This window comes from Anolis sagrei, chromosome 1 (genome assembly GCF_037176765.1).
Source record: "Anolis sagrei isolate rAnoSag1 chromosome 1, rAnoSag1.mat, whole genome shotgun sequence".
In the NCBI taxonomy this organism is placed as follows: Eukaryota; Metazoa; Chordata; class Lepidosauria; order Squamata; family Dactyloidae; genus Anolis; species Anolis sagrei.
In genome coordinates, this window is record NC_090021.1 from 231,895,668 (window position 1) to 231,919,737 (window position 24,070).

Here is a 24,070-nt window from a genome sequence, read left to right on the forward strand (position 1 = left end):
ACTTGGGGCAACAGTGCACTCTCCATCATGACTTCTTTTGGGGGATCCCCCTGGACGTTCATACTAGTAAAAGACAAGAGTAAACTGAAGTGAGTGCAGAGAATTTTAGGTGCTACAATTTTGTCACTGCAGTGTTAATAGGACCAGAACTGTGTATATTCCTCCCAAGATCTCAACATCCACACTTTTTGTAGTTTGTGACAGCCTCATTATGCTTCTTAAGGTGAGAATCATACTTAAGGATGTGATATGAGTACTGCCAAAACAGAATCACGGTACAGTATATTATACCTCAAAAACAATAGCAGTGGGAAAGTTTGTTTCACTACACAGCTTCTAATCTTCCTCATAACTTTACTATTTATCATTACCCACAGTCTGCCTATCTTCAGTTTTACTTTGCTCATTTTCCTCCTTCTAAGTCCATGACAAAAGCTCTGGGTTGTTCTGAAAAGTAAGTTAATGCAAACTGGTAAACAGAAGGCAGTACTGCAGGGCAGGAGGCAGAGTAGTAACAGGCATTTTTTTAAAATTACATAGAAAGAAATATTAATTCTGAAAAAAGGACATGTCTTGGAAATGAAAAATATAATGGTAACTTCAGCTAGTAACCAAAGTAAGGAATGTTGGGGGGGGGGGGGAATCCCTTACCACTGCCCCTGAAGCTGGCTGTACTATCCAAGCATATTCAGGGCGAATCAATCGCAAACAATTAAGAGCTGCAAGGTAACAATTGGCTTGCTTTTGCAATCCAGCCAGTGTGCGAACTTCTCTGCCCAGACGCATTCCATATTCAAACATGACTGTTCCAGCTATGGAAAGAAAAAAACAATACATCAAAACAGTTATACCTCCCCCTGAAATGTCTTTTTTCAGAATAGGTCCAGGAGAAATGAGGGGTAGAATTTAATTTGAAATCTATCTTTAATCTAAAATTGGGAGACAAAAAAACTAGCCAAAAGCAGGATCATAACTTACAAAATGGCTGGAGATTCCTTGTTACTATTTCCAAATATGACCAACTGATTAAATAAGTGAGACTCTAAAACATAGCAATTTTATATCAGTATAACCATCTAGATTTTTATCAAGGAAACCTGGGAGTTATAGTTTAGTGACTATAACTATATAGTTTAGTGAGCCGCCATTTTCCGGCTTGGACGAACTGCAGTGAAGCCGTGCCGCCATTTTCCGGCTTGGAGTGCTGCCTGAGTTGACTGACGGCTTGTGCTGCTGCGCTGCTGCCGTGTGGCCTGGCTGGGTTCTTCCATCGCCTGCTTTCCGCCGCTTTCCGTCGCCCTCTCGGCGCTCCAGCGACGGCTTCAGCCCGGCGGCTGCTGGGCCCGGCGGCCGCTGCTGCCGTCTGACCTGGTGTTCGGCGAGGGCCTTCCATCGCCTGCCTCCTCCTGGCGTTCGGCGAGGGCCTTCCATCGCCTGCCTCCAGCCGTCTTCTGTTGCCTTCACGGCGTTCCAGCGCCCCAATCGCTAGCCCAGCGGCTGCTGCCGCCCGGCCTGGCACTTGGCTGGGCCTTCCATCGCACCAGCCTCCGGCGCGTCGGTTTCTACGGCGCCTGTTCTCCATCGCCCTCTCAGCGCTCCAGCCCCAACCCAGCGATTGCTGACGCCTGCCTAGCGCTGGAGTTCTTCCACCGTGCCGGCCTCTGGTGCGCTGGCCTCCAGTGCTCCAGCTTCCCTTGCCCGCCCGGGATTAATCTGCCGCCATCACACGAGATTCCATCACTTCGGCTGGTAACTACCAATTCCGGAAGACTGTGTTGACCATCATTTGGCCTGATTATTGCCATCTTTTGGCATCTCGTGGTATCCAATTCCGGACAGATTGTGTTGACCATCGTTTAATCCGTCTGTGTTGACCTCCTTTAACTGTGTGGACCACCTTTTTTGATTGTGCTGACCATCCTCATCTGTGTTGACCTCTTTTGACTGTGCTGACCATCTCTGATTGTACTGACCATCTTCTTTGACTGTGCTGACTATCTGTATTGTGTGTGTGCGGAGCACCCCACTAGCGCTAACTCTAAAAGGACTGTGCTGTCCATTTTGGCACCTGATACATCTCTCGGGACAGCAACCTAAACTCTGAGAGGCGGGGGGGATCTTAACCACAGTAATTAACAACAACTATACTTAATGATTAACGGAGAATTTAAGAACTAATGGTGCACCGTTATTAAGTACAGTGAATATATATTCAGCGTGATTCTAGCACTTTACTCCATCTGCACTTTAACTTACTACCTCGGTGGTCCATTAACTTTACTGAGCCTTAGCACTTTAATCGACTCAACCATCTTGCACTGAATTTAAGTCCTCCATGACGCACTCCATTCGAGCACTTTAGAGCCAATTGACTAAGCTACTGCACTTTAATTACTTATACCATCGTGTATGTTGATACAATTATCTATCTGCACTTTAAGAACTCCTGCACTTTAAGAACTCCTTTGACAGTGTTAATAGCTACTATCCATGTCACTATCCATTCCCTGGCATCTGTTATTCTTGCTGTTAACTGTTTTTGGTAGAGAGAGGGAACGGAGTAGATCAGAAAGACCGGAGTTTAACATAATAGGAATAGGAAATGAACGGAAGGCAGGACTATGGCATCCTGGAACTATAACATACCATACAGCCAACAATGAATTACGAGTGGATACTTTGGCTGCTGAATGCGTCATGGAGGGAGAGGGTTCCGTTAACCGGGGAGCCCCCATAGAAGTCGTGGTGGGGAGGGGGAGATACGGGAAAGGGAGACCTTTAATTCGGCCTAGGGAATGTGGAACAACATTAGTAATCCCAAATCGGTCTCCTGATATGGTAAGTCGGTGTAACCAGGATGCCGGTCCCTCCGAATTGAAAGTGGTGCTGTTGAACGCCAGATCTGTCAACGGTAAAACAACTTTCATCCAGGATTTAATCCTGGACGAACGGGCAGATCTGGCGTGCATCACAGAGACCTGGTTGGACGAAGCTGGAGGTGTAAATTTAACCCAGCTTTGCCCACCAGGTTTCTCTGTGCAGTACCAACCGAGATCCGGAGGGCGGGGAGGCGGAGTTGCAGTGGTCTATAGAGATTCCATTCTTCTGACCAGGGCCCCCATCCCGCAGTCAACAAATTTTGAATGCGTCCACCTGAGGGTGGGTGACCGGGACAGATTAGGGATTCTGTTAGTGTACCATCCACCTCGCTGCACTACAGTCTCCCTGCCTGAGCTAGCGGGGGTGGTCTCGGACCTGGCGTTGGAGTCCCAACGGCTGCTTGTGCTGGGGGACTTCAATGTCCATGCCGAGGCTGCCTTATCGGGAGCGGCTCAGGACTTCATGTCTACCATGGCAACCATGGGGCTGTCCCAACAGGTATCTGGCCCCACCCACAGTGCTGGACATACATTGGACTTGGTTTTCTGCCAGGGATGGGAGGAAGGTGGCGGTGTTGAGTTATCCATCTCTCCGTTGCCATGGACCGACCACCACCTGGTCAGTTTTAGACTCACTGCACCCCCCAACCTCCGCAGAGGTGGAGGACCCATTAAACTGGTCCGCCCCAGGAGGCTTATGGATCCGGATGGATTCCTGACGGCTCTTGGGGAATTTCCCGCCACCTCGGTTGGTGATCCTGTTGATGCTCTGGTCGCTCTCTGGAATGGGGAGATGACTAGGGCAATAGACACGATCGCTCCAGAACGTCCCCTCTCAAGTAGCCGAGCTAAACCAGCTCCTTGGTTCACCGAGGAGCTGGCAGCGTTGAAGCGAAAGAAGAGGGAACTAGAGAGCGTGTGGCGTTCGAATCCGAGCGAGCCAAATCGAACACGGTTTGTGTCCTTTTTAAGGGCATATGCCGCGGCAATAAAAGCCGCAAAGAAGACTTTCTTCGTGGCCACTATTGCGTCTGCAAAGAACCGTCCGGCCGAACTGTTCCGAGTTGTCAGAGGCCTATTAAAACCCGCCACTCAGGATGGGTGCCCTGATGACTCAGCAGCTCGCTGCGAAGCCTTTGCTCGGTTCTTCGCAGACAAAGTCGCTTTGATCCGCTCTGGACTGGATACCATATTAACGGCAGTATCTTAGGATGTAACACGAGCATCTGCTTGTCCGGTTTTGATGGATTCATTTCAATTGGTTCAATCCGAGGATGTGGACAAGGTGCTTGGAGGAATGAGAGCTACCACATGCATCCTAGACCCTTGCCCATCCTGGCTTCTGAAGGAGGCCAGAGGGGGATTGGCCGAGTGGGTGAAGGTGGTGGTTAATGCCTCCCTTCGGGAGGGCAAAATTCCAGCCAGCTTAAAGCAAGCTGTGATAAAACCGCTGTTGAAGAAACCATCACTGGACCCCACTCAATTCGTCAACTATCGACCTGTTTCCAATCTCCCCTTTTTGGGCAAAGTCATGGAACGTGTGGTGGCCTCACAACTCCAGGCATTCTTGGTAGACACGGATTATCTGGATCCGGCACAGTCTGGCTTCAGGCCGGGGCATGGTACCGAGACAGCTTTGGTCGCCTTAGTGGATGATCTGCGTCGGGAGCTCGACAGGGGGAGTGTGTCCCTGTTGGTGCTGCTCGACCTCTCAGCGGCCTTCGATACCGTCGACCACGGTATCCTTCTGGGACGCCTCGCGGGGATGGGTCTTGGAGGTACTGTTCTGCAGTGGCTCCGCTCATTCCTCGAGGGTCGGTCTCAGAAGGTGTTACTGGGAGACTCCTGTTCAACCCCACAACGTTTGTCTTGTGGGGTTCCTCAGGGTTCAATACTGTCTCCCATGTTGTTTAACATCTACATGAAGCCGCTGGACGAGATCATCCGGAGTTTCGGAGTCCGATGTCATCTGTACGCAGATGATGTCCAACTCTGTCACTCCTTCCCACCTGCTACTAAGGAGGCTGTCCAGGTCCTGAACCGGTGCTTGGCCGCTGTAACGGTCTGGATAGGGGCGAACAAATTGAAATTGAATCCAGACAAGACAGAGGTACTCCTGGTTAGTCGCAAGGCCGAACAGGGTATAGGGTTACAGCCTGTGTTAGACGGGGTCGCACTCCCCCTGAAGACGCAGGTTCACAGTTTGGGTGTGATCCTGGACTCATCGCTGAGCCTGGAACCCCAGGTTTCGGCGGTGACCAGGGGAGCATTCGCACAGTTAAAACTTGTGCGCCAACTGCGACCGTACCTTGGGAAGTCTGACTTGGCCACGGTAGTCCACGCTCTGGTTACATCCCGTCTTGACTACTGCAACGCTCTCTACGTGGGGTTGCCTTTGAAGACAGCCCGGAAGCTCCAATTAGTCCAACGGGCGGCAGCCATGATACTAACAGGAGCGGGGCGCAGGGAGCATACAACTCCTCTGCTGCACCAGCTCCACTGGCTGCCGATCTGCTACCGGGCTCAATTCAAAGTGCTGGCGTTGGCCTTTAAAGCCCTAAACGGTTCTGGCCCAACTTATCTATCCGAACGTATCTCAACCTATCAGCCCACCAGGACCCTAAGATCTTCTGGGGAGTCCCTGCTCTCTATTCCGCCGGCTTCACAAGTGCAGCTGGCGGGAACGAGAGACAGGGCCTTTTCTGTGGTGGCCCCTCGGCTTTGGAACCCCCTCCCCATAGAGGTAAGATCAGCCCCCTCGCTGATGGTGTTTCGGAAAAGATTGAAGACATGGATGTTTAAACAAGCATTCGGTTAATCCGTTGCAACAAATTATGATGACTAAAGGACTGGTAATCATGGACGATGAATTTGGATTGCGACTCCAGTTACGAGATGCATTGGATGGTTATTGGTGGCCCAATAATTTGTATTGTATATGTGTTTTATGCTTTTAAACTGAATATTGTTGTTTTTTAAGTGTTGTAAACCGCAATGAGTCGCCGATTTAGGCTGAGATATTAGCGGTATACAAGCGCATAAATAAATAAATAAATAAATAAATGATCCCCAGTTTTTCACTGCAAAAACTAGTTCCATGGATTTGAGCTGAAAGAGAACCAGAAAAGTAAGTCCTGTATTAACGTGTCATTTCAGCACATAAAGCCTACATACAAAGGTGAGGGAAGGGATACCTGAACTTAATTTGCAAGGTCAATAAACTAAGGCTGATATTTGAAGCAGGCTGAGCACACTTTATCTCAGCTTAAAGAAATCTTATATGCTTAAAATAAGTGATTGCTGATTTTTATTTAGAATAAAAAATACAACTATTAAAAAAAACCTCACAATACATCAGAAACCAATTCTTCACTGCACATGCTTATACATCATATTAGAATTGCATGGCCAAGTAAAAGTTTTCTACACTTGCTATTTCACCGAAGCTGCTAAACAATATTTTGTAAATGATCTTCAATCAAAAATTGCAAACCATTGTCAAAATGTAATTTATAATTGTTATGTTAAAAATTGGTATGCACATGAACTGTTAACCCCACTCCCATGCCTATCAACTCTCCCAATAACTCGAACTTCAATTATCTTCCACCTCACCCTCCACTTCTGATTTTGTAGATCTTTATCCAGTAAAATGCCACATAAACAGGTTTCTGAACAGTTGAAGCAATTCATAAGAACTGTCATACCTTTCCGGTAGTTATGGCGATAAACATGGAAAGCATAGAGCAATTCATAGTAATTGTGGGTCATCAGATCTACTGCCCGAGCACGATACTCGATTATTCCCACAACCTGAAACACAGATTATAATTATCAATAACACTTGAAGATTACCTCATATCCCCGTCATGAATCTAACCTTTTGCCAGGAAGGCCGAAGCCTGGAAAGTCAGTAGCTGACATGTTGAGAGATAGGCAGGAGAGCTAAGAGGCAAGAGGGAGGAGTCAGCCGACTCCTGATTGGCCAGAGCAGTCAGGGGAGGAGTTAGGTTTTAGAGGGAAAAAGGCTGTGTCTTTTGACAAGCCGGGGAGAAGAGCTTTAAACGTCGAAGAGTGTAGAAGGATAGTTAGGAAGAGGGAGCTGTGAAGAATTTAGACAGGGAGAACTTTTGAAGTGAGCCTTGGGTTTAGAGCATAGGAAAGGCATAGGTTCCTGGAGCACTGTACATGTTAGGGTCAGTGAAGGAATGCCTGTTTGCTCTGTGAGGCAGTCAGTGTACTGTTCTCAGGGACACACTGTGTCAGTGTAAGGGCCAGTGTGAAGCAAGGAACTCACAGGGAACAAAAGTTAAAGTCTTATGATAAGACTGCTTGTCTAACCAGCTAAGCCTCAAGAAACCATATTACGCTTTTGTACCACTCTTTTTAAGAGTTGTTTTGTTCACCAAGTTTAAATAAACCTGTTTCTAATTTTCATCTTTAAACTGGTGTCTGCCTCGGTCTGTGTAACTCATTAGAGCTCAGCTAGCCTAAAGACAACTCAATTTCAGTCCAGTCAACGAGAGAAGCAGTCAATAAGGAAGAACAAGGGCTTGAATATACTTTTCCTATTTCACATTCACACTTATGTTTTCCTCAGACATTAATTGAGGTGGTGGCGGCGAATCTACCTAATACATGGGTCATTAACAACGTTAAATCAGTTGGTCACTTAACAATATTTCTGAGGTGGGATAAGAGAGTCTTTCCCCCTTGTCATAGTCATTTATCATCGTTAAAGTAGTGTCCAGCTGAACGTTAACCCTTCACACTGGTGGGCAGTGGGTGTGATTGCCTGTTCCCCCTGCCCAAGTGGTCGTTGATCTTTTTTATATTGGTGGCAGCGGTGGGATTGGTCTTCCTTCTGCCCGGTGTGACGTTGATCCTTTGTTATACCCCCCCCTTCCTTCAAGAAGCACAACTCACCCTTTTGTTCTCAAAATTTACCTCATTATGAAGATTCACATATGGGAATTCCACAAGATCCTGGAGCTGGGACCGCTCACAGAGAACTATGACCAGCTGCCGTAAACAATCCAATTGCCTAGAAATAGAGGAAAAGATACCGTATATACTCGAGCATAAGCCGACACGAATATAAGCCGAGGCACCTAATTTTACCACAAAAACTGGGGCCTCGCCTCGTCCTGAAGCCAGGAGAAGGTGGGGAGGCGGCAGGAGAAGCGGCTTTAGGACCGTGCCGCCTGCCACCTCCCCAGGCTGAGCCTTAACTCGAATATAAGCCGAGAGGGGCTTTTTCAGCCCCCGAAAAGGGCTGAAAAACCCGGCTTATATTCGAGTATATATGGTAACTCTTCCTCCAATCACCAAAATAAAATGAAATTCCTTTCCTTTTCAGAATTAACAGCACATGCCAAAAAACTGAAAGGTGCATAACAATTAAAAATAACAGCTGATTACCAGGCCTCTCTGAAACCATGATAATGCCTTACTGTGAACCCACAGTAATGCAGTGTTTCTCAAACTCTGCTCCTCTGGGTGTTTTGGACTTCAGATCCCAGAAATCCAAGTAGCTTACCAGCTGTTAAGGATTTTGGGAGCTGAAGTCCAAAACAGCTGGAGGAGTACAGTTTGAGAAATTCTGGTCTAATGCAATAGTCCAACAGAGATTCATTCCTTTGACCACCATACAATCTTCAACACATTTTATTTGAACAAAAACAGATGAGCAAACTTACACAGGCCTTTTTACAAAATTACAGAATTTACAAAAGGTAAACCCGTACTGACAGGTATTTAAGCAAACATTTTCCATAGAAATAAAGAAGACACATCATGTATCTTTAGGAATTGTAGTGGTTGAGCACTGAAAAGCAATTGTCTGCTGTGGATGTCAACTAAAACGAAATGGCACTATGTTTCCATTAAAACAAACAGGTGGTTTGACACTGGGAACTGTCAAAAAAGACAAGCGAAATCAGATTTTCTCTTTTCAACCAAGCATTCTCCACATGAGTAAACACATGCCTCTTGAAACCCTGGTGTAGGGTTCCAGCTATTTTTAAGAATGTAAACCTCCCTCAGTGATTAGCACTCTATAAATGACATATAGATATTGTTGAAAGATAAGGCAACTTTACCTGCTGGAATCTGGATTATGAATCAAAGCTTCATAAGCTTGGCTGTTGTGTCCTAAATCCAAGTGGTGCTTAAAAATGCAAGTCCTCAAAGTAGCCTACAATACAAATATGGAAAAATGATTGCTACAACCAAGTATAATTAGCTTGAAAAATAGATTATTCTTTTAACAGAATTAACAAATAGAAAGAGTGGGCATTTTAGCATGAGGACACACATGCACACCTACTTGACTTCTCCAGTCATCAGTTGCTTCGGTAATGGCTAAAGTAGCCAGTTGAATTATCAGTTCAGGCAGACCTATAGTATCTAACAGACGCAGAACCTGAAGAGGGAACATACAATCATGAATGTTTGACAGGATGGTTAAAATTAGAATTGTCTCAGTTCACAAAATTTCTGTTTCTCACTCACAATGTATAACTCTCCCAATGTGTCTATGCACTTGAGCAAGCTAGGAGCAAGAAGACTGAGATGAGAGTCATTTGGAGTCCTGGTGTGGAGTTTGAAAAGTAAGAAAAGCTGAATGCATTGGGTTTCATTAGCTAGATTAGAGGAATTGGAAAGGGAGAACACAACTGCAGTGTTGATACAGCCAACAACAGGCCAAAAGCTTTTTATTCAGACAGCTTTTTAAAGAAGAAGGTTTTAAAGCTCAATTCAGGGGGTACTGTGGTTTTAACTTTGAATATGCATGGAATATGTTGAAGAGTTTTTAACTGAATTTTTAAAATATTGTTTATATTATATTCTATTTTAATATTTGTATAATTGTATATTTTAAATTTTGTGCTAATGCTTTTATGTTAAGTCGCTTTGAGTCTTCTTCAGGGGTTTTCTTTGCCTGCTTAGAAGAGGGACATGAGGAGGAGAGGAAACTGGAATCTTGATAATTTGGTATGTCTGGTTTCCTTTGTTTGCTTATGTGTAGGTTGATGAATTGGAGTATTTTGTCTGGAAAGGAAAGGTTTTCTAGCCTGGTGAAAATAAGCTCTGACATTTGCTTTAAAAATCTTTAAAAACGTATTGCACGTTGCCTAATATCTCTAATTTTGTGCTTACTTCAGAACCATTAGAACGCATCCCCCTGATCTCCCAATGATTCCCCGAGGAACTGATTTATCAATTTAGATCCCAAGTCTAGGAAGACAAGCTCAACATAAATCAAACACACGTACTTGAACTGTTGGTGGGGGTTTTAACAAAGTCAATTTGAACAATTTTTGGATGGCAACAAAAATACCTTGTCATAATACTGAAGCCGTGGGGTTGAAATCATTTCTACATCCTCAGATCTGATCAGTCTGTCCAAAAACTCCTCTTTTCCAACTTCTGAGGCTGCTTGGCAGAAACAGTCCAGAGCCTAGAAGAAAGGCCAGCATTTTTCAATGATTACAACTCCTAAACTTAGATCAGCCCCAATACTCTACAAATCCAATTATATTTTGGTAATCTGAAGATCATTTTCCATTGCAGAAGAACACGAAATTAACTTTAATTTTCTTTCAAAAAATGAGACAGTGAGGGTTCTGTTTGCTGTTATTGTTATGTGATTTGAATTCCTTTTGACTTACACAGACCTATTGGTAAGTTTTCTTTGGGTTTGCCACTGCTTTTCTTTGAAGCTTAGGGAGTGTGACTTTTCCCAGGTCACCCACTGGGTTTCCACGGTGAAGTGAGGATTCATACCCTGGACTTCAGAATTGTCATTTCACATTCAAACCACTACACTATACTGGTTCTAAGAGTTACATAATTAAACTTATTTCAATAACAAAGGCAGAGGATAACAGGGGTTTTAGCACTTTTGTTTCAAAAATATGAAAGTCTGGATCAATACTAAACATCACATTCTTCAAAGTAACAGAGAATAGCCTGCTCTTGGCTGCGACAATCACTGCTCAAATCAACTTCTTTCCTTTTATCTGTCACCAAATGATTTGTAAAAATAAGGTATTTAACAGCAGTAGAGAAATACAGTTTTACCTTGTGCCCTTCGCCCATAACGAGGTGGCAGCGTCCCATCAAAAAGCGGCATGAACCCACATTCACATGACACCAAGGTTCCAGCAGACGAATATATTCCTGACATAAAAGTGACAGCCAGTTATTAGACAGACCAAGTTCCTCTCTTCATTTCCACATGCTCCAATGAATGTTCCTCAATGAAATCTAGTTCTAAAATATGTGCTGGCAAATAGCTAGGCTGGGTCCTAAATCCCAGTGAACGGAGGTCTGTCCCCAAAATGCTGCAGATGACAAAGCCAAAAGTGTCTTCTTTCCCTGTAGATAGAACAATATTCCAAAGGACTGGGAAATGCTCTACAAAACTGTAGAGGATTAAGATAGTGACCCGGATGCTCCTGGTAATCAATATAAACCTACATCTCCTGCTTTTGCCAGTAGTGTGCTTCTATTTGATCCAAGTCCCTCCAGAAACAGTAAAAGTTTTTGTCTACATAAAAGGGCAACCCAAGATTAGAACACTACTGTTATGGTTTTGAATGAACTCCATGTAGAGATAGTGCATGTTCCCCATTTGCTAATCAAAGTTTCATCTACACTAGCCTATAGGTATCACTGGAGTGCATCTCTGATTGGCACTAGACAGCACAGTCAATAGCAAAGGACCAACACATTCATCATCCCCCATTTGAAGGATTTCCCACATGTTGGTCGTACCTGCAATTGGGTATACTGACAAGCTCCCATCAAACATTCCGCAAAAAGAAAACATGGATTACTTGGCCACCTGAAGACTGTATAAGGAATATAGGTACTTAAAGAGAGGACAAGACGGCAGGTTCCACTTCAACAGAAAACAACCCTTCAGTATTCATTAAAATGCTGATACACATAGATCAGATGGGTGCTTAATGTATACTCATCCTTTCTCTGATTTCCATGTACTCTCCATATCCAAGGTAAACTGAAAATGTCACATCTATTACGTTAGACTAGAAGAAAACACAGCTTGTTTCCATTGGTCAAATAAAATATACAATTGAAGGATACAACAACTGCAGGAGATAACTGCAAATTGCAGAAAACATTTGAGGCCAACTCAAACCCGCTTCATCCAAGGCTGCATTAGACTGGAACAGCTGAGATATTGTGTGCTTTCGTGCTACTTCCTGAAAGAAGAGCTCCACAATAGTCTGAGGGCTGGAGACTGGAAAAAAGATGTTGATGTGTAGTTAATATCAAGACAACAGTGCAATGGAAAACTGCTCCTCATACTTATAGACTGTACTTGCCAGTTCTATGTATAAAATAGTATCATACTAAACATATTTCATAAAATAATCCTTGTTTTAATGCCTTCCTTGTTGTCTTCCAATTCTAAAGAATGCAGGCAGGAGGAAACAGAAATGGTCAATTATGTTCTGCCTTCTATAAGGGATATTTTTTAAATGCAAGATTCATTGATCCTTTTATAAACACTTGCCTAATATGCCTATTTTTGCAACCATCTCTCTCTAATCTATGTCCATTGACAGAAAAATCTTCCTGATGCACACCTTTCTGCATTTTTAAAAATCTAGGTCCACCAAATCCTTTAACAAGGGAAAAGATAGACAATCAGACAGGCTACCTTACAGTTTTGGTAAATGAAGGAAGCAATATAAACAGGCAAAAGACTGTATCAGCACTGGCACAGAAGGAGAAAAAGGCCAGGGAGAAAACCGAAGACAACCAGCAGACCAAAAGGGAAGAAGCACAAGAATGAGAGGATCTAAATGATTTCCAAATAATATGCAATACATGCAAGTTTCTTGTTTGTTCAGTTAAAAAAATTCCACTGTGTAATAGTATTAATTTAATTTATTTAAAAAAAAACAATCTCCAACTCTTGCAAAGCTCGGTCTTTTTGGTAGTATGTATTACTGTATTTATCAAATGAATGCACAATTAGTTAGATAAATAATTTTAGCTTTTGAACACTATTATGAACCCCACTCCCAAAGTTACCTTTTCTTCTTACCTAATTTGAGTGGTGCTAGAGCTGAGGAATCTGTCAGTTTTAATACAGAAAGATGTTGTAGGTTGGATTCTCTAAGGACAGACAGTATTCATCAGGTCAGGTAACTATTTTTATATTATATTACACGCTAAATGATGGATAGGAAAATCTGGTACTAAACAATATAATAAATATGAATTTACATAAATGAAAATTTTCTTATTGTTATTCACTGTAACTATTTGATAATGCTTTTTTACAATGTAACCCTTAGCATTACCCTGGTTAAGAGTGTTACTATATAAGGATTGTATGTCCTAAATTCTCCTTGTTCACTGAATAAGTCTACCAACACTGCACAACAAAAACTTAAAGTAGGAAGTGATATAATTTCAGTCCAAAACTTCAATAATTGGGAAAATAGTTATATTTTACATCTTTTACTAGTAAATGTTGGAATGGAACACTTTTGACATATAACAAAGTTCACAGCTTTTTAATAACCCTTAAAAAGAAGGGGTTTTGCCAAGATTTTTTCATATGAAAATACACTCTCACTGGAATATAGCACAATGAAGACAAACTGAGGTTATACAGAATCAGATGCAATGGGTACTTAGAATCGAAATTACATTCAGGGCAATGCAATGGGTACATCCACAATGTAATTTCCTTCTTGTTACTAGGCATTTTTAATTACCTCCAGAATATATTTTCTGTTTTAAAGACAATTAAGCATGTTTTCCACCATAAAAGCCTATGCAAATATGATTCTAGGTTACCAATATTGAACAAGATACTATCTGATAATAGCCAAGCTCATCTCACAACAAATTGTTTTATGTAAAGTTGAAACAGTGGAAACAAAACTCTGAAACAATTCTGACAGGAGCAAAGCAGAATCTGCCTAAATTGGCTGTTTTCTATTATTGAAATGTCCATCTTTCTACAGGTGAAGGGAACTGCACTATGCCTACTTTTCATATTAGATACAAACTTACAATTCATCAACTGGAACATCGGATGCCAAACGCTGACTTGCCCATCTGATCACATAGTAAGATAACAGTAAAAGAGACGTTCGATGAAGCAGGTTCTGCTGGGTGTGGAATAGTTGGCCTCCTCCCAACATCACCTAAAAACATCAATCATTAAAGGGAGAGCAATGGTCAAGTAATGTAATAATATTTAGCCCAAAGGCAACAAATGTATGATTGCAAATCCCTGTGTAATTATCCTTCCTATCTCAGGTATAACGAAAGCCATGGGGCAAAAAGGTGTCTATGACTGTGGTTAGCACTCGAATGAGTGCTTGTTGTGAAGCTGCCCTGAGCACCCCCCCCCCCCCAAAAGCTAAAAAATGAACTATCTCCTTTCTGGGAAGGACCTAATCCTAGGAAAATCAAATCAGAATCAGCCTGGTAGACTTTACACCAAATTACATCGCCTTGCACAAGCTTATAGGGGAGGGCTCTCTCCATCTCACACCTTCACAGTACATCTGGTGAGGACTTAGGAGAGAGCCTGTTCTGTGGCCATTCATTCTCCTTCGTAGCTGTGGAGCTTCCTTCCACTGCTCTGTTTGTTGCCAGGTGAAGACAGTTTTATTCAGGCAGGCCTCTAAATGTTAATTATATAGCAGTAGTGTGTGTGTGTAAAACAGTGTGCTGTATTTTTTTTTAAATCACTGGAAATTATGTTTTAAGCATATTTATTTCTTTCAAAACAATGTAATTGTTTAATTACTTTTAAACTTTTGTAAACTAAAGTTTGGGCTTAATCCTTTTTAAATTACTATAAGATGCCTTGAATCCCATATTGGGGGAAATGTAAGATAAATGTGCAATCAAATAGTCCCATTACAGCCACAAGCATATTTATACAAGCACCTTTTCCATTTTTGTTCCACAACCATCCCTACATCCGTATACTGTCCTTCCAATGAATTATACTATGTTTTATGATGCCTGAGGATGGAATTTCTTGAGGTTACACAATCACCTCTAGGTATACTCACCGCATCTCCAAGTCGCAGCAAGAGTTGCTGTAAAATCAACAAGTCTCGACAAATAAAGAAGCGGGTTGTAGACATCTTGCATACACACTGACATACCATATTGACTGTTGTGCTACTGCCATAAAGCTGTGAAAGATGCACGCGGACATTTAAGGGCTGAACTGCAAAAAGAAGGGAAAAGGCAAAAATGTATGCCTGCAGGTACACGCCCTTTCCAGCTAATTAAAACAACAGAGGAAAATAGGTAATTCTGTTGCCTCCTCACCAATATTGAATCCTCTTTCCATTTCCATATCAGTCTCATAGTCCATTTCCCGAATAAGAACCCCAATAGCACCAATAGGGTTTTTGATCTCCTGTAGTTTGCTGTGAATATCCTCCATCAGATTTTCTCTACAAGAGAAAAAATGATATGTGATAAGGAAGCATGTAGTGTACTGAGACGCACAAATCAGAAACTAAGACAAAAAGACAAATTGCTTCCCCTGCTACTACCAAGTTTCCTATTTCATGCTATGAAACCTAGCTGAGAAGGATATTAAACTGTAAAATACACATCACTACCACCAAAATGACCACCAAGGCACCCATGGCAGCTGAAGCTCCTCTAAGAAAATTTGGTAAGGAAAAATTGGATAACGTTATTTAAATTAAAAGAGAGAGAGAGAAAGGGGAATCTACAAAATCAGAAGGGTAGGTTTTAGAAAGGAGTGGCACCAGCTTGGCTGTCTCTATCACCTGAGAGAGAAAACAACAAGTAAGCCATGAATCTGCTCTCTCTAGGGTTATGTACAACAGTACATCCTCAAAATATCCTATCTGCTAAACTCTGTAAGCAGGAGTAAGTCAAATTGTATAAGGACATACAGTGCTCAAAGCTATACATACGTGTCATTAGCAATCAAATCTTTAAGGATCTGTTCTGCAGCTCGCTCTGGAGACTGACGACAGAAGCAAGCCATTTCCATTTTGAGCGTCATCTCCACAGTAACTGATTCACCAATTAATCGAAGGCACTGAACCAGACTCACAAGATCATGTGTAAATTCAGATTCTGCAATGAAATGGTAGTACACTGACAATAAAACCACAAACTGTACTGGAAACACAGAACAATACCTGCAATAAAAATAGACTCCAAATCTGTTCCAGTCTTTTTAAGTCTAAGATGCCAACATTTTATTCCTTAGCATCTACTCAAGCAAAGAAAAATTCTGAAACAGGGCAGGGAGTAATCTTTAGTAATCTTAAAGGGTGCATATTCTGAAACAGTTTCATTTCACAAGGTCAATTTTACAAGCGACTCTTTGTGAAATGGAAGACATGACTGTTTCTAAATATATGCTTGCTGTCCATTGCTAGCACTTGAGGAAGGAGTCACTAAGAAGGCTGTTAGGAGGCAAGATCAGCTACTAAGTACTGTATCAATTCCATTCCCTCATCCTTTCAACTTGCTGACCTTAGCAATAAACACATTAGCAGATCTAGTAGAAGACTTTAAAAGAGGCATTAGTGGGTGACAGCAGCTCCAGACATGGTTTGAACAGTTTTGGAGGAGAAAAGATTATGAAATGGATGAAACTCCAATGGTATTATGCCCTCTCTGTCAGAAATATAAAAAATTAACTGGATATTTTTTATTACAAAAGTGTGAGTCAAACACCGAAAGAGTTAGTAGGCCGAAACCTGTTACAAGTTAGTGGGCCAAAGCTAGTGTCGTCTTGAGGAGTGTGACGTAAACCTACAAAGAAAAGCCTCCTATGGAAGAGATAACATTGATTTGGATGTTTTTGTTCTTATTGTCGCTTTGGGCTATCGGTTCTGGGTCACGCTGCTAAGTTAGTCTGCTATACATTCATGGGGAGGGTCTTTTGTTAATAAGCCCACTGGCCCAACACTCTTCCCACCTCCAGCCATTTTGGGTTCTGGTTCTGCTCAATGGTTATTAGCGTAATACCTTTGTCAATGGAAACATAACACTAGTTAATTTTTATGCATTTCTTTACATTATCAGCATTCCGCCTTTTTATTAAATTGTGGATGGGAGGGGCACAAAAGGAATAACATTTTTACTTGCTGAAACCACTGTGGAAGGCACAGGCTTGCTGCTTTCAGGGAGTCTACTTAGGGAGTCCTCAACTTGAGATTGTAGAGCACATCCCCTTTAACTTTCAGAAAAGTCTGCTCAAAAAAGCAAACATAGCACAAAAGATCTGAAGATTATTCTTGAATAAACTATGAAGCTTGCATTGGGAGACTCAAAGGCAGATTTTTCTTTCTGTTCTTCCGCATGTGCCAAGTTCATACATTTTGCAAAGCAAAGAAAAAAAATGTAGTTGTAAATAATCCAGCTCCATACACAAACAAACTTTGGTATAAATAAAACGAATAAAATGTAAACACAACTTGTAAAAAGTATGGGACAGAATCCAAAGAGCTGAGAAGCTAGTTTCATAAGCTCAAAGTAATTTAACGTCTGAACATATTGTACAGGAAGCTGCTTTTGAAACTAGGTCATAAAAGCAGGTTTTATTTGTCATAGGATTCAACTGCTTTAAAAAATGAGTCTGAAGTTCCACAAACTAGTGCAAACCTCAAGTCATTCTCTGGAATGTGGGTGAAAAATTGTGAGGGGTTTTTTTCCACTAAAGAAACAGAGAATATGTTTACTTTTTGCTTTGAAAATTAGATTTACAATAAGTTAAGACAATAGGTTTGCAACCTCTTTCCATTACCATCTAAACCAGAACTCTCAACTTCATTGATCAGTTGTTCATCAGGCAAGAGGTAAAGATGATCCATTAAGGAACAGGGCACAAGAAAAGTCAGTTGTCCCTGAAGGGAGAAATATATCAATTGTTTAGTCTTCAAATAGCATAATCGCTTGATATTACTTCACACTGCAACAAATAGGTATGTTTCCACAAATTAAATGTGGAAAAGCTAACCCCTGCTTCACAAAGACATTTTGGGGGAGAAAATTGGCTTACAGTAAGAAAGAGCTCCACTTTAAGAGCCTAACATTTGACTGTTCCTGGCTTCTTAAAAAGGTAACCAATTAACTTTCAACAGATTTGACAAGTACTTTAACACTTTTTTTTTCTTACGTAGTTTTTTATTGCTAGCTGTATTGTGCATTCCCTTTCAAGGAAAAGCATTTAAAATTGCCGTAATAACTAAAATAAAAAGTTCAATGAATGTGGCATCTCCCACATTTATTAACAAATTGCAAAACTCGGAAGGTTGTAATGCAATACAAGTGAGCCCAATAATATTTTAGGGACATTAACCTTCGAGGCAGAGCAACCGCACCTCACCCAGGAAAACAAATGCCTACACCTTTACCCCTTATTTGCCTGATTCTTACCTTTTTTAATAGGCACACCATATTACTGCACTGATTCCACAGAAGTGCAAGGGGGCGTGACAGTTCTTCTTGGTATTGAAGGCAATAGGCATAGAATTTGGACCAGGATTCTACTTGTAGCTGTCTAAATTCTTCATGAGAGAATTCATATTCAGCAACATTGCCCTGGAACTGGAGAAGAGAAGGGACTGAAGACTAGCTGTTGATTATCAAAGAATGGCAGCATTTTAATAATAAGCCGATTACTCTTAAAGAAAATACAGCAACATAAATACGATGTCATACAAAAAGAAACTAAAGGGATAATTCTCTCACTGCCTCCTTCTCCAGCCCTGTCCCATCCAAAAACAAATAAAACTACTCCAATTATTAAATAAACCATATTAACTTGTGGTTGACTAACAAAAATTCACTCATGGACACATTACAAACCCAGCGCTTTGTTCAGAAACTGTTTTCATTTATTCTCATTACAGACTCGATCTAGTCCAAAAATTATTCTCCAAACTGGTTATAGCAAAACAACACTGATCAATCCTCAAGAAATTATGAAAGACTGAGCTAAAGGTTGTTCTACAAAAGCCCAAACCGCTTTGAATCCCCTTATGGAGAGAAAAGGCATAATAATAATAATAATAATAATAATAATAATAATAATACAATGTGATAAGACCACATTTCTCGAAGTCTATGATTTACACCAAGAGCTAGGGAAGAGGCTGCAATTTGGGGACAATAGTACTAAGGTCAATCATAAGAGATAACATGAACTAAGGCCAGGTCTGGGTAAGTTTCCTTGCTGTGCCCACAAAATGGACCCATTTTATTATGCTTTTATCCCTACCTTCTTATGAAGAATCATTTTCCTATCCCAATTTTTCTTTCAATGCTAATTCTGTGACTTTGACTATTTAGAGACACGATTGGTTCAACCTTATCTACTGAATTTCATTCCTAAGAGCTGAATCTGTCTTCAGTTCCAGAGGACAACACCACCCCACTTTCTACTTCCTTTGACACAGCACTTGTTTATATTATAGGCATTCATACATACACTACTGTGACAGGAGATCAGAAAATAGCTATAACACACATTTGTGTCATCCAAAACAGCTGAATGAAGTGAAAGGACAGCAAAATGTTATAGAAACTTGACAGTAAACTCCTGAGTTGTTCTAAGCTTGTTCTGACTCTTTGACAGATTTCAGAGGACTAATAGCTAACTACATTCCCCCTCATAATTGGACATAGAATTGGACAATGGCAATGGCATTCAGAACAGTGCATAGATTCAGAACAGTGCTATCTATGAATTTTTCCAGCTACATACTAAGTTACATTTGTTTCGGGGAATGTCTTATGAATAAATGTAGCCACAGATTCTGCATCTATGGCTTTAACCATCTCTGTCATGGAATTAATTAATGGTATCTACAAGGGATCCTGGAACAAAATTCCAGAAGATACCAAGGGCCCTCTGAATTCAAGAACAACTATGATATTCCTGTAGAACAGTGACAAGAAAAGAGAATAAGTAGCCCAAATAGAAATCTCACCTCATTTTCCACAGTTGTAGTAATTTGTTTTTTCAGCTCGTCCCAGCTTAGGTCAGTGAGTCTCTCAGTTCCTTGAGAAAATATCTAGGGATAAGTTACAGCAAATGAAACAAGCTGGTTACAATTCCATACAGGTGTCCAAGGTAACATCAAAGCAGAATGACTATCAATAGTGTATTCTTCTGGGGAAGACTAAGAGCAAGCCACTAACTGGAAAAGGGGTAGGGGAATATAAAATATAAAATTAAATTACATTCCTTAATAGTGTCATTATTAAGTATTTTAACTTGTTTCATCAGGTGTTAAAAGCGTTCTAAATCTTAATAAGAAAACAAACAATTCACAGAAAAGGGTCACTCCTTCTTACTCTTGGTTCTGATTCTGAATAATGATTCAATAAACAAAATCACTGATTTCCATTAGGTGTTCTACCACTGCAGCCTACAGTATGAACTGTACTCTTTTTCCTCTTGCCTTTCATGGATAATTGCTTCCTTAGTTCTCAGCCTTTTGTGTACAGATTTTTTTTCTGCAAAGACTGACATTAGTTGAGTTCACTTTTTCTACCCCTTTAATTTATTCGTCTTTTCTCTCAACCTCATAGTATCAAAATTCCATATCAGTTTAATTTTCTCTGAGCATTATGAGTTATTAACTATAAATCCTGTTTTTCTGCTAGCTGCAGTTGATTTCTTCTTACCCACACTGCTAATCCTGAAACGTTCTAGTCATCTTATATTTATTTCTTTTGCTTTCCAATATTCACTGTTATCAGTCCCCCTTTCTTCAAATAAATTCTGCTCCTCTAATGTTGAGCTTTGAGTCTGCTTGTCTTATGCCCAAACCACAATAAAAAAATGTTGAGACAACATTATTTCGGTTATAAAGTAAATTGCTAATAGAATAGATTCTTTGAATAGATGGGAACAGTATAAACCAACACGATGCGAGCTCCACTGATTCAACAAGCCTACTCTAACAACTGGATTTTGGTCCCATCCAATCTTCTAACCATGAGAACTCCTAAATGTCCAAGCAGTTATCCATTTCATTTCTCTATGCAATTATATCCTCAAATACTCATACAGGCACTCCATGAGTTACAAACATCCAACTTACAAATAACTCATAGTTAAGAATGGGGATGAAACAACAAGAAGTGAGAGAAATCTATGCCTAAGAAGGGAAATTCACTCCCGGAAGACTTATCATGGGGAAAAGGTGTGAACCTTCCTCACCAATCCTTGCTTCCACAACAAGTCAATATTTTCAAATTTCAATTTCACAGGAACAGAAATTGAAGTCAAATTTTCTGAACAGGGGTACAAGCAGTAAAACAAACAACACAGAGATTTGTTGCCCTATGCTACCCAAAGATAGATAACTATGTCTGGAGTGATACTTAAAATGTACCTGTTCTGACTTACAAACAAATTCAACTTAAGAACAAACCTACAGAACCTATCTTGTATGTTACTTGGAGACTGCCTGTACATAGGAATTATGCCGGGAATGAGAAAGATGGTGGATATATGCCGCTTAATAAAACTTTGTTACTACACAAAGCAACCATTATCCAGGCTAATGGTATATATAGTAAGATCACTGCTAACTCAAGACCACTATTAATTGGTAAGTATTCTGGTAAGCATCAATCCTCAGTATTATGCATAAACCTCAAAACAAACAATGAACATTCATGCTCACCTGTAAAGCTTTCAGCAAAGCTGCATTTGTAAACTGGCCAGGCATAAAGATAGCCTCCGTAAACGTTTCCTGTAAAGGCATCATACTTTTAAAATATTTAAGTATACATATTTGATTAATTAAAAAACAAATAATTCCAGTTGTAATAGTAATCCCTTGCACTATTATTAGCTAAAGCAGGGGTCCTCAAACGTTTTAAACAGAGGGCTAGGTCAGTCTCTCAAACTGTTGGAAGGCCAAATTATAATTTGAAAAAAGCATTAATGAATTCCTATGCACACTGCACATATCTTATTTGTAGTGCAAAATACACTTAAAACAATACAACAATTAAAATGAAGAACAATTTAACAAATATAAACTTATTAATATTTCAATGAGAAGTCTGGGCCTGCTTTTGGCTGATGAGATAGGATTGTTGTTGTTGTTGTTGTTGTTGTTGTTGTTGTGTGCTTTCAAGTCATTTCAGACTTAAGGTTGACCCTGAGTAAGGGATGGGAACATGACCTTGGAGGGCTGTATCTGGCCCTCGGGCCTTAGTTCGAGGACCCCTGAGCTAAAGGATATTTATTTATTTACTATATTTATATCCCGCCTTTCTCAACCCTAGGGGGACTCAAGGTGGCTTACAGATAGGCAACAATTCAATGCCTTAACAACAATGTACAATTAAAATAAACATTTAAATTAAAATTAAGATCAAAATTGGAATACATTAAAACATTTTTTAAAAATTACAATCACTATAAAACCACACATTGTCTTTTAGTGGCCTTTCAACCACGTGAAATGTATTACAACTCCAACCATGCCAACAAAATCTTGAAGCTGAATTAAAGTACAAAAATGGAAATTCAAGACTTAAAACAAGCAAAGATAATGCAGAACAAGTCTGTGAGAGAAAATTAGTATAAACAAAACAGGAATGAATTTTTGGAGTTTGTTTCCAAAAAGTACCAAATCCAACCCCCCCCCCCCCCCCGAAAACTGAGTCATAGGTGGCAGTACATTGTTGGCTACAAGTAGAATACCATATTATCAAAACTACAGATCAAAACTATCAAATTGTATCAAGCCATTTTGGTACAGGGCTCAGAAAATTGCATTTTATAGCAAAAGAATACATATCCTCAGTATGTTTTTTTCCAATTCCTTTAAAATCTGTTCAAATTAGAAATAAGCTCCACATTTATGTAAGTAAAGTAAGAGGTACACAAATTATTTTTTACACTGTGTTGATAACAAGCTCAGGTATTACGACACATTTGGGCACTAGGAACAACAAATGCAACATAAAATACATTAAAATTACACTAGAAACAAGGTTTACACTATCAATCTATGTCAATCAATGTTTGACACTCTTTAACTACAGAAATCTTAAGGTCTCTCCGTTTTATTTGCCTGAACAGATACAAAATATGCTTTTACATACTTCTGTTTCACCATTCAAATTCAATGACTGAACAGAAGGAAAGACACAATGTATCACAATGTATTTGCACAATGTCTAAAATATTTCTTTGCATTGTTCAGCACAAACAAAACTTAAGGAAGATGTTAGATTAATCATTTCAACTAATTAATGGTTCACTCACTCTTGGGTGTTGACTTTCTCTAATATCCACTTCTTCAGATGGCAGGGGCTGCATAGACACTTGGTTCCACTGACCTGCAACATTCCTGAAAATATACGCAGAACAGTGTAGTTAATATAAAGTACATGTATCATCAAATTGTCTTTCTAAACAATAAAAATTACTTCCAAATTGAAAAAAAAACTATACAGTATTACCAATCATACTAAATTCCAATCCATTTTGCCACATTTATTTCACCAATGACACACCAAAATATCTGTATTATATAACTTTAGATATGTTTCATCATATGTGCACTCTGATTGTTGTTCAGCAGATTCCAGGAACAATCTTTGGTCCAGATCAATAGGGACAAGATATAAAACTTACTGCTCAAAATTGATATATTTCACAGTGGTCTGATTTTCATCGTCATGCCATAGTGCCCAAATCTCACAGGTAGTTAAGGTAAAGTCAATCAGTGTTTCCTAAATGAAAAGATACCATGACAAGTCAATTAGTGCATGGAACATAATTTTGAAGTCTGAATCAGTTCAAGGGAACAATTTACAAATGAATAAGTTAAAAATAAAAATTCTGGCGATCTATGAAGAACTTTACAAAAGTCTATTGATATTTATCAACAAATACTGGGGCCACATGTAGCTAACAACCCATAAAGAGGAGGGCTGAATAAAAATATGGGAAGTAAGTACAAATCTTCACCTGTCACCAACATCTCATCACATTGCCTGTTCTCACATAGGAAGAGACAGAAGGCAGAATTCTATTGAACCCAATCGGTGTACAATACAACTTCCAAACTGACTGTGGATATGGTTCAAGACACACACACACATACAGATACCTGAAACCATGGACAACAGCAATCTCTGTATTC

The 24,070-nt window shown here is 40.4% G+C and overlaps 1 protein-coding gene across 1 annotated transcript in view; it reads right to left on the reverse strand.

The window, feature by feature from the left end:
- NUP160 (nucleoporin 160) overlaps positions 1-24,070 on the reverse strand; it is a 45,638-nt gene that overhangs the window by 12,605 nt on the left and 8,963 nt on the right. The window contains exons 9-29 of the mRNA XM_060772637.2: positions 23,560-23,657; positions 23,188-23,272; positions 21,590-21,658; positions 19,883-19,966; positions 18,327-18,497; positions 17,695-17,794; positions 15,848-16,013; positions 15,225-15,352; positions 14,960-15,120; positions 13,944-14,077; positions 12,964-13,034; positions 11,994-12,150; positions 11,661-11,730; positions 10,965-11,063; positions 10,222-10,341; positions 9,208-9,303; positions 8,981-9,075; positions 7,827-7,923; positions 6,587-6,692; positions 652-812; positions 3-63 (exon numbers count right to left, since the gene is read on the reverse strand). Of these exons, the coding sequence (XP_060628620.2) occupies positions 3-63; positions 652-812; positions 6,587-6,692; positions 7,827-7,923; positions 8,981-9,075; positions 9,208-9,303; positions 10,222-10,341; positions 10,965-11,063; positions 11,661-11,730; positions 11,994-12,150; positions 12,964-13,034; positions 13,944-14,077; positions 14,960-15,120; positions 15,225-15,352; positions 15,848-16,013; positions 17,695-17,794; positions 18,327-18,497; positions 19,883-19,966; positions 21,590-21,658; positions 23,188-23,272; positions 23,560-23,657 (2,329 nt within the window). The remainder of the gene's footprint in view (positions 1-2; positions 64-651; positions 813-6,586; positions 6,693-7,826; positions 7,924-8,980; positions 9,076-9,207; positions 9,304-10,221; positions 10,342-10,964; positions 11,064-11,660; positions 11,731-11,993; positions 12,151-12,963; positions 13,035-13,943; positions 14,078-14,959; positions 15,121-15,224; positions 15,353-15,847; positions 16,014-17,694; positions 17,795-18,326; positions 18,498-19,882; positions 19,967-21,589; positions 21,659-23,187; positions 23,273-23,559; positions 23,658-24,070) is intronic.